This window comes from Haliotis rufescens, unplaced genomic scaffold (assembly GCF_023055435.1).
Source record: "Haliotis rufescens isolate VD_foot unplaced genomic scaffold, xgHalRufe1.0.p SCAF_101, whole genome shotgun sequence".
In the NCBI taxonomy this organism is placed as follows: Eukaryota; Metazoa; Mollusca; class Gastropoda; order Lepetellida; family Haliotidae; genus Haliotis; species Haliotis rufescens.
In genome coordinates this window covers 549,144-561,211 of record NW_025963782.1, presented here as the reverse complement: position 1 = coordinate 561,211, position 12,068 = coordinate 549,144, and the positions used below count along the sequence as shown (strand labels likewise).

General features: G+C 37.3%; 1 protein-coding gene across 1 annotated transcript in view; it reads left to right on the top strand.

The window, feature by feature from the left end:
- LOC124121002 (triadin-like) overlaps positions 1–12,068 on the top strand; it is a 77,190-nt gene that overhangs the window by 58,795 nt on the left and 6,327 nt on the right. The window contains exon 15 of the mRNA XM_048391892.1: positions 10,856–10,894. Coding sequence (XP_048247849.1) covers positions 10,856–10,894 — 39 coding nt within the window. The remainder of the gene's footprint in view (positions 1–10,855; positions 10,895–12,068) is intronic.

The window sequence follows — 12,068 nt, the reverse complement described above, 5'->3', positions numbered from 1 at the left end:
CCCCTTAGGGGGTTGTGTCCATTCAAATCACAAATAATGATGCAAGGCTTGGGTAGCTGGTCATGGAGGGCCTGGAGATCAACATGCTGAAGAGATGAAGTCGGAGGAACATAAACAGAGCACAAAGTAAACACAATGTGCAAGGTAACACGGACAGCAATAGCTTGTAGTGGAGTAATCAGTGGAACAGGGCTGTGGATCACTCCCTGCTTCACCAAGATTGAAGACCCTCCAGTGGCTTTTGGCCCTGGAGGAGAAAAGAAATGATGTGAATTATATTGTCGTATATCAAGTTGATCTGTATCTTTAAAGTAGGTTTCCTGTAAGCAAAATGCTGACGGTTGAAAATTATGTTTCAATAACTGTAACTGGAGATCGCGATCGGGATGAGGGTCCGCTCCCATGAACTGGGAGTGAAGGACTGACCTCCATCTCCAGAGGTTCAAACTGATTGTGAATTTTTATAGATGTTGACTGAGTAGAAGGCACCTCCAAATGTTGAAGGGCCCTGGCCTTTTTTTCAATTGCTTTTTCTTCTTTGAAGACATGTGGGCTTCGCTCTGAACTGTTTCAGGGACAATTTCATGTTCAGATGATGGATCTTCTGCAGGTGTTACAATATCTGTCTGCAAGGCTGATGTTGAAACATTTGACAGAGAAAGAACAGACTCGGTATGGTCATCGAGAATGATCTGTTCATCCACCCACGATAACGTTGTTTGAGACAATGTTGTTCTCATGGTAGGTTTGGCAACAGGAGCAGGAGAGGAAACTGCAGCTGAATAGGTTAGAGTTGAATTAGTAGGAAGAGGCACCAACTTTTTTAGCTTCAAAGTATGAAATATTGCTGGTGTGTTTGACTTTTTGACTTTTAGCTTCACGATCATACAAGGGACAGGATTTGGATGAGGCCAAGTGTTCTCCATTGCAGTTTGCACACTTGATGCTGTTGGAGCACTCAGAGCCCTCATGAGCTCCGCCACAACGGGAACATACTGAGCTATTACGGCAAAACCTGGCCCCATGACCAAACTTTTGACATTTGAAGCATCAGAGTGGATTTTGTACGTATACCTCCACTCCGATGTTGAAATATCCAGCTTTTATATTCTTTGAATTGGAAGTGAAAATGTAAACAGATAAGTATTTAGTTTGGTAATTGTGCCATCATCTTTCCTCTTCGTAAATCGCTTGACAGCAATTATTCCTTGATTTTTCAGCTCAGCTTCAATTTCCTCCTCACTCATGTCAGAAAGACAACGAGCCCTGTCTCTTACTATGCCTCTGCAGGAGTTCAGTGTCTGGTGCACTGAGACAACAACTGGAATATTCACAAACTGTTTTAATTTCAAGAGATTGTCAGATTGTTCTCTACGTGCACATTCCACTAACAGTGAACCGCTTCGGAGGCGTGTTACGTTTTTCACCTCTCCACAGACGCCTTTAATGCCCAAGGAGATAGCAAATGGGTTCAGTTTTAAACACTGCAAAAAAAATCCATATATACAAGCTTGTATATCCTTTGGAAAGATGATATTTCCAAAGGATATACAAGATTGGAAAGATGATATATACAAAATATACAAGTTTGTATATATGACATATACAAAATATACAAATTTGTATATATGGTGTATCCAAATTTGTTTTGTTTGTATATATTGGTAAAGGGAGATAATTATTATGTATTTGTGTATAATTATGATATATGTGCAAATTGAAGTGTTTTAAGTTGAGCACTGTGTTTCTTTGTATATGTTGGTAAAGGAGGATAATTGCTATGTATTGCTCTATAAATGTTTTGTATGTGCAAAATAGTATCAGCAAGTTACAAAAAACTGATTTAGTGGCGGGTAACATTACTGGAAGGTTTAATTAGTACTCCACACTGTTAGCGGGAGTACATACTGTCCTTGCAATGATATTGACGGGTGGGCGGTTGAGGCGTCTGGTACTTTTCCTGGCGCGGTGCTTGGTATGTGAGTAGACTTTATGGTCAAATGCACAGAGGGGATTAGCTGTCGGGGGGCGATTGCTTTGGCGGTAACTTCTGTATTGAAAGTGTTTGAGCTTGGATTTGTTTTACGGGGAGGCTGCGATGTGTTTTGTAACATGCTCTCGTGCACATATGCCAACAGAGTGGATTGCACAGAGGATGAAAACTATTTTATCACTACTTAAAAGTGTTGAATTTGGTTTGTTCTGAGCTGTCGGTTTCATTGTAGATATACATTGTTATAATGTGAAATCTCGGCGGAAACGCGGAAAATCGCGTTTTGTAAAACGGTAGTCCTTGGGGAAAATTGTATTATGAGCAACCGGATGCGTAAATAACGTGTGTAATATATTCCCGTATTATATTTTATAATACTTGTTCTTTTAATATTGTTATCAATGCGAGAACGAAGATTACCTTGAAAAAACACAACAGCATGCATATGTTCTAGCAAAAGGAAACTTGATATATATTCATTTGGCTTAATTTCTACTTTGGAAAACTTAGTTGGCGCTCTAAAAGCTTGACGCTGTATAATTTGGCACGCGCATGGTTGGGTGCAAACCATATGTACATCAATAATAATAGTAAAAATAATAATAATAATAATACATCATGATGGCAGTTTCAATGTAAAGATTAAGTATTTTTAAAGATATGGAAAATAAATCTTGATAACTGCTTTAATCTTTGATCTTTGGGAAAATAATAATGGAATTGGTTGAGTGACTAACGTATTCTACTTTAAAAGTGACAGGAACGTGATTTACATAATTAAAATATAGAATAATATACAAATTATAAGAGAGGGTTTGTGATTTATTTTGGGATGGAGTCTGTATTTAACTTGCGCTTTCCGACATTATGCGTATTTCGCACACGGTTAAGAAAAAAAATGCAATTCATTTATTTATAAAAAGTACGAATGCATCAATCCTACATCACAGGACCATGTACATAATTTGATGAATGTTATTTCGTGAATACACAAATTGCATAACACATTCCCTGAGGACAAACCCAAATTGCCCGTCCCTTTGTGACAGGTGTTAATTAGAGAATGTATTGCCACCATATTATGTCCCGGCACTTTTATGACATGTAATGGACCGGGGTTTTGGGAGGTTACCAATGAACCTAGTCAATCCCTGGGTCTGTAACAACATGGGTCTAATAAAATCAAAGTAACATAAATGTTACGTCATTCGAATTAAAAAAGAGACTGAAAAAATGTAACATGAATATAATTGCCCTTTTGAGGGTAATATAAGTTTGGGATAATATACGTTTTCTTGTATTTATGGACGACTTCACACAAGCTGAAAAATTAAACATATGTTTATATAGCTATATTTACATACATGGCATTAACATGTAATAATAATATTGATCATGTTTGTTAATTTGTACATTTCGTTGTTATTGGTATCCTGAGTATGTTGTAATAATGCATGTGTTCTGATCTTATTTGACGTAGATTACATGAACTAGTAGAGTGACTTTCTTTCATCAGCGTGGAAGGATTACCCACACATATACCCTTAATCCTTTGTCAAACAGAAAGAAGTCATATAGATATCACATCTAACTGGTACTAAAAGTTCACTATCAATCTCCTCTGATAACAAACTTACATTTAATATCCCCAAGCTACAATACCAAGCATGCTCATGGAGTAATTATGAGAAACCCGAATGATATCCTGTCTACGTGGTCACACCCGGTGATTGTTAAGACATTCAGACAATATGGCAGTCTGTATTCATTTCTTATATCCCAAAAGTCCCCACCAAGCTTCCTTTTATTAACATTGGGATGAGGGGAGATATACATATTGTATTAAATAATACATCAATGCATCAAAACAGAACAAAAAAGATAGGTCAACAGTGCGGTTGATGGAAAGGGGTTTCCTAAGAAAAGTTATTTAACTCTTTAATACTTAATAGGTGTCTCAAAGTATGTATTAAGTCTTACTACTAGTTATTATATATGTGCAAATCCACCCGAACGTCGGATGTACATGGCCGATTTCAAAATAGCTAAATTAGGCACTGTTCAAATTGTTTCCAATAAACCACTGATTAGAAACTCACTTAACCTTTAGAATAGAATCGTTTCTAAATATATTGTAGTTGGGGCATGTGTAAAAATTAATGCAGTGTACCATTGTGACAGCCACAAGAGCATGCATGATGTGTTATCTGAGATGTGTTTTTTAAGTCGATGGAAGTTTAAAGTGACAAAAGCTGGTATCATGGCTTAACTGAATATAACATTGTCTAAGTTTAATAATCCTCTTTTTCCGTTGACTATTCCAATTATTAATGGTATCAGGTAGGAATGACTTGCATTCAGTTCTACAACGTATAGCCTGTGAATTGGTTAGATTTCTTTATATGTAATCACTAACAGCAAAGATGTTTTCCATCTTGTAAAAAGGTGTAATGGCTACGTTGGTCTCACTCTAAATTTTCACGTGGCTTGTACCTCTTATTGGCCCACAAATAGTCCGTAATCAGTGAGTGGCGAGGTAAAAATTAACGTCTCATCGGCATTATTTCAGCGTCCGTAATGAATTAATGTGTAGACATTCTAGGATTAATTCTTTTTCTTTGGTACAATTATCCAAAACATGGGAGCAAAATATTGGCAATATATATATGCTTGTTCATGACTTATGTAAAAGGGGTTATTTATCTGAGTGATTGAGTATGGTTCACGGCGGTGGACACCAGAAAGGTATTTAAGACAATTAATCATAGGGCTTACCTCGTTAACTCGCCAATATCATAATCTGACTGAAATATTAATACCAAAGTCCTTTCACTTTAAGATTAGGTTTTGCACTTGGGCACACTTTGACGTGATATTGAACAGTTTTCTTTTTCCCTGGATTAAGTTTTACTTGCATTCATTCATTTGGTAATTTTCTCCAAATTGGCATTAATATTTTATGCAGTAGTATTTGGAACTGTCCATTTTGGGAATAGGGTTGACCCCACCGCAAGCACAGTAAACAGAAATTCCAAGGTGAATAATATGTACTATAGTTTTGTTGGCTCGACATGCAAGACTCCATAATTTTAGCTATAAATTCATAGTAATATTAAGTTAATTTTTTTAATAAAGAATTCATTGATGTATTTGACATGAGACGTAGCGACACTCATGTATTTTATAATAATGTACAATTTCAATGCCTTAAATCTGTTGCATTAAACAAATTCTTTGATTTGATGTTGTCATATTGTGACTCAATTTGTGTCTAGTCTTCCAAATGTTCTATTGCGAATACATATAGTGTCAGCGCTCATGATCGCCATATCTATTAATGGATGAAAATATCATCATTAATAAACTTACCTGAGCTCAATATGTGTTCTGAAGACAAATCGCTGTAAAGCATCTTGCACGGCTTCGTTCACGTTCACCCTCAAATGTACGAAAGGAAAATCTGCATCTGTGCGTGTTCAATGTTCGTTTGCATTTTTGTGACAGGCGGTCGTTATTTTCATTAAGATTCCACAAATTCATAAATCACAACTGATGTAGCTGCCTTGGTTAACTGGAGTCAGGATATAACTAATTACAAACTCTGTTCTAATTATGCTAATCGAGGAAGTGCATTATACTGGATGACAAACTTAGTAATCCTTTCACACTAATCCTTGTTTACAATGAACGCATGTCAAATGACTAAATAAACATCCTTTTTTATTTTCTTAAGTAGAAGTATCACAATGGGCGGTGAACACAACTGTTTGTAGAATGATAGTTTCAGAAAGGAATACAAATACAAATATACAGAAAGGGGTTTAAAATGGTTTCTTTCTTTGCATCCACGCATTGTTGTTGTGGATGCGGTTATTTGCTGTCGGAATTGTTTTTGCAATTCAGTTAGTTAATTACATGTCACATGACAACTGCATGTCACGGGGGCCTGGACATAAATCACGTGGTGCACTATTGGGCCTATAATAACCCCCAACCTTTCTTCTGCATCAATTCAAAAACTCCTGAATCCTCATCGACTCCTGAACACTTAGATTTTGACGTTGTCATCTTGATCATCAGAACCATCAAAGGCGGCAAAATACAGTAAGCAACTTTTCTCCCACTTTTCAATTCAGATGTAGACAAGTACAACACGTTTAGTAATGATTTAAAAAATTGTACGAGTTTCTTAGTGTCAATATTTAGTAGAACAGACATACGAATGGACACGTTATAGACAACAATCCTATATATTTTAGTAACAATGATTAGTTGGAGTGACCAGTATATATTTGCAAAAAATAGATTTATAAAAGTTCAGCTTATTAAGTACAATGCACCCATCAAATAGAGCTGCATGTGTCAGGGACCCAATCTAGATAGCGCCAACATCTAGAACCGCTGCGCCGGAAGTAGGTAACGTTTCTAGCTCTTACGTCGAGTAAAATCAGAAATGATTCGCGTGATACATATATGATGTACATATATGTGAACAGCCTCTCGTTATTAATGCCCTTTAATTGTAGTCATCTTACTATTTGATCGTTTGTGCCACACAAAGCTATAAGTTCCGTAATAAAAATACGGAAAAATGAACAGATTAATCTCATGGACATATATTCAAAAATGGTAGCATAACGAATGAAGTAATGTTTTAATTTCCGTTCCCATAATACTATTTAGATGAGCCACCGTTAGCAACTTGAATGGGAATAAACAGTGGTAGCTGTCAATAGCCAAAGGATACTAGACTATACAAGAACAGTTTTAGCATCTCACACCGTCCCGACAGGCGCCAACCTCTCAAATATTGCACAACATATATTGATGGCGTAGTAAGATATTAATATTACATTGTTTCTTGAATACTGTGCGAAGAATATTTTGTACGATGGCAAGATTCAAAACAAGTATCATTATCTTCTTTGCGAGGAATTTAGAAGTTGGAGTATTGAGAGAGGATAAGATCTGTGGATGAACAACATCACTTGCTTGATAATGGTGTTACAACATACACCTAAGCGTCGCTCCTAACTGTAATAAAGACGTTGTTCATCAATATATCTTATCTCTACTCAGTTTTCATTATCGCTAAAATTAGACAAAACTGTAAAAATGGTTTAACATGTGTGGTAGCACAGCTAGTCCCTGTAAAATTTTCATTTAAAAAAAATAAATAAAAAATCACAGCGCACAGGGAAATTGAGCGAGGCTCAATTCGAACGGTATTCCCATGTTATGTTCTGTTTTTCTGAAAATGTACATGAAGCGGATTGGTCAAGAAGTTTATATGAAGACCACTCCGGAATACAATGATTCAAAAATGCATACATGATATTGTAAATGTATCTAGATTTTTAGACAGGATAATGCATAGATAATATTCCAACAGTCAGATTAACCAGATTAAACAGATTCCTCTACGCTGGGCAAACACTGGTCTATGTAGAATCATATCGTTATCTGGGACTACGGGTTGACGAGCATCTAGATAGGTGAAACTGTGAAAGAGTTGTACAATTCTGCCAGCCATGCTTTGTCTTATTCTGTTGGGTGTATGTCTTATGATGTTTTTTTATGAAACTGTATGAAAGTCTTGTTGAGCCGGTAATGATCTATGGCTCTGGCATATGAGGATAAAACATTAATCTAATCCACATTAGAGCCCGTAATTATTTCTTGGTGTTCTCTCCTCCCCGTTTGTTACATTACATGCTAATGTTTTTAGACTACCCCAAGATTTAATAACAGTACTTGTAACGCTTTGATGAAGAAAATGGTTACTATGTAAAAGTTCATGGAGTACTAAAGTTGTTAAAATTGCCTGTAATCTTAATATTTATGATGTTATGAATATTATGACTGCTCCAATGTCCCGAAAGATGAAAATTGCCCATATTCAAAACGTTCTCGTAAACAAAGATGAACTGAGCTGGAGAACAGAGCTTAGGAACGATAAACATAACGTTAAGGGCAATACATTAAGAACTTTCATGATCGTAACGTTGTTGCTCCTTATGTTTTAAATACAGGGACCACCGTCGCATTTTAGCTAGTTTTAGATCTGGATCGAAACAGGACGATTGACAACCCCCCAAACCTTTTAGAAAATAGAATCTGCCCGCACTGTTTTAAAATTGTTCATAAAAGTTTGTCGAAAATGAATTTCACTTTATTAAATGTTATGTCCTTTATGATCTTAGAAGTATTTTACTTAGATAATGGTCATCTCTTTTGAAACACGTGACGCATTCATAAAATAACTTCCTCTGTAAGGTTCACACCCAATTGTCAGACATCCCATTTGGCAGGTGACCGAATCATCAGACAGACCAGTCAAGTGTGACCAGTGTATTCGTCTGGTCTAAACTACTAATTACTGTGCTGCTCTCGACTGTGGGCAGAGTAAGCTATTCAAACTCGTTAAGTGATACAGATTAACCAGATTCCTCTACGCTGGGCAAACACTGGTCTATGTAGAATCATATCGTTATCTGGGACTACGGGTTGACGAGCATCTAGATATGTGAAACTGTGAAAGAGTTGTACAATTCTGCCAGCCATGCTTTGTCTTATTCTGTTGGGTGTATGTCTTATGATGTTTTTTTATGAAACTGTATGAAAGTCTTGTTGAGCCGGTAATGTTCTACGGCTCTGGTATATGAGGATAAAACGTTAATCTAATCCAAAATAGAGCCGGTAAATTATTTCTTGGTGTTAGTAACAGTACCTCCATGTATAGCCACTAATGGAGACATGGGTCTCTCCTCCCCGTTTGTTACATTACATGCTAATGTTTTTAGACTACCCCAAGATTTAATAACAGTACTTGTAACGCTTTGATGAAGAAAATGGTTACTATGTAAAAGTTCATGGAGTACTAAAGTTGTTAAAATTGCCTGTAATCTTAATATTTATGATGTTATGAATATTATGACTGCTCCAATGTCCCGAAAGAAGAAAATTACCCATATTAAAAACGTTCTCGTAAACAAAGATGAACTGAGCTGGAGAACAGAGCTTAGGAACGATAAACATCAATGTTTAAAACTACTTTCAACTACTTGTTGCTGGCGTACGCATTTTATATTGATCAAACTGTTAATAAGATCTGTAAAACATAACGAAATACAAATTATTTCATGACATCATATAGTTGTCATAATGAAAATAGTATTAAAGCATTATTGTCACATGCAATAATTATACTGTTCGGTATCATTAGTAAACTTTGCAACCACATATTATGTGAAACATTCTATAAGAGGTGAGGAAATTGAATGAAGCAGTGGTAAAATCTAACCATATATACAAAATTGTATATTTTGGAAATACCAACTATACAAAATTGTATATTTTGGAAATATCAAATATACAAAATTGTATATTTTGTATATATGGGTATCTTTTCTTGTGAAAGGTGTCTCATCAGAAGATGAGATCACAATAAACCTTGGCCATGAGTCAACAATTTCAGACGAGTCTTCGTCGGACGATAAAGACTCCGTTTATTCTTTGATGAACCAGATGGTATGGGAAGAGCCATGGTGTAAGTAAATGTTTCGACATCTCTGCTCCCCACCCGCCATGTAGTGTCAACAAGGACGATGGTGCAGTGGTAGCCCGCCTGCACCACCAGGGCTACAGGGATGTTATACTCCAGCAAATAGATTCCATAGCTATTCAAGTTTCTGACTGAAGAAATGCCAGGCTGGTTCGCCCATGACACTTTTCTGGAGAAACTCAGAATTCAGAGGTTTATAATGCCAGATTGGCCCATGAGCCACCGCCTTCTGGCATAGGACTCTAGGCAAAATTGAAATGATCAGGATCAAGTTTATGATATATCCTGATCCAAATTTGGTTAATATATCTCGAAATTATTCAATTCAAGTATTTCATGCACAGGGCATGGCGTGACCAGCCGATTGATAGAAACGGGCCCATTCTACCACCCGTCTAGGTGAAGTAAGGGTCGAAGTGGTGTGTTGGGCAAAGGAACACTGTTCCTGGTTCCAGTGCCCTCAACCACCAGAATCCCGTCCTCCACCGACACAGGGGCGCAACCCACGGCAAACAGGTTGCCCAATTCGGTCGCCTTTTACGACCAGCAATGGTCTAGTGGTAGAGCGTCTTACCGGAGAGAGGGACGTTGGGGTTTGATGGCTGCTGACATGAGAGCACGCGTGTAAGAGATAGCTCCCATGTTTTTCGCCCGTAAGTCACCACAATCCAAAACGATCTGACACTAAATGACTCACACCAGAACAAAAAACGCAAATTGAGGGAAGTCGGACCCCTCAGCGGCTTACCTAATAGCTTTTCTCTACCCGAAAGACAAAACTACGTTGGACTCGGACAAATCCAACCAACAAGGTACCACTCGAACCACCATGCTTGAAGTCGACAAAGAAGAAATGAAAACCTTCATAGCCGAGTGTCTTCAACAGCATACATCCGAAATTACCTGCAGCATAACATAGATTTCTACCTTGCAAACGACTATAAATGACAATTTGGAAACCACGAACTTTAACGCTAATAGTATACACGTAAGCCAGAACACCGGAATTTAATTAAGTGTTGCTGAATTTAACTCCACCTTCTAAAGTTTGCAAAACAAGTGACAACATACTATCGAACGCGCAAACTGTCCTAGCTGTATGTAAACAATGAAGAGAACACAACCGATATTTTACAAGGTTTATAGGTGCTATAATGTCAAGTTGTTAACTTTCTCGTGGGTTTGTTCCTTGGATATAAAATGAATGCTAAAAATTGAATTTGTTTACATTGATATCTTAAGGAGAAATAAACGTGATTTCATGAGTAATATGCAATGTTCGTATGTTCCTGTTACAGCGGAAACAGAACGACCACCAGAACGACAACCAACACGAGGTAAGTATCTTATCTATCTCAGTGCCACAGATACAGAGAACTTCACGAATGCTTAGCACAACCAGTGCTGGCGCAATGTTCTTGAAATATATATATCAATATTCGCGCGCGCGCGTGTGTGTGTGTGTGTGTGTGTCTGTGTGTGTGTGTGTCTGTGTGTGTCTCTGTGTGTGTGTCTGTGTCTGTGTCTGTGTGTGTGTGTCTGTGTGTGTGTGTGTCTGTGTGTGTGTGTCTGTGTGTGTCTGTGTCTGTGTGAAAATGTTGAGCCAATGTATTCAACGAATAGACGAATGGATAGCTTAAAATAGGAGAAAATGCTACAGTGTGTAAATAGGGTTATTAGGGTTATCGGTGACGTTTTTGAATGATCATAGGAGATTTCATAAAAGACAGATACCCGTGATCACTAACATATTATTTTTGAAACTTTTCCGAATAAATATCCGAAATTTGTAACACGCCGGATATGTCCTAGGGTACGCACAATATGTAGGCAAACTATGGTGAGAAAAGTAATAAATGATAACATGCAGATGATTGTTCAAAGGGATGTGGATGGTTAAACAAAATAATTCATGCCTAAACACTTCTTCAATATGGCGAAAAACAAAGAAGTGCTTGCCGAAATGCATTATGGGTCAATTTGCCAAGGCACTGTGGGTAGTATTGTTTGATAGATAATACTGTTAGTTTGACAAAGCATAATGCTATTTATTCCCTACGACGTATATATGTATACTGTTATGCAAATGCACAATACATTTGAATGGGCCATATTAAAATGCAGTGCTGGACACATAGTAGATACGCCGTACCTGTGGACTGGGGTAAGATAGCATCAGAGAGCATGTTAATGAAAATACACACATGGTCGAGACCTGCGTAACTGATAGGTAGAAAACCAGCATGGTACACGGAACGTAACTTTGTATTGATGCGTTATGGATATTGAAAATGGCGATTTTTTGCTTTGCCTAAAATGACATTGGATGATATCACAGAACAGGGAATTCCCTGAAGTATTCGAATTTGTGAAGTGTATTTGTGTGCGTGATGTATGTTGACTTTTATTCGACTTCAAAGTGAGGGTTAAAGAGGAGGGACTGTCCGTCTGGCATCCAGGGAGTTTAACAATAAAATGACGTCACACATGTCAAGCTTCACATCTTACAGT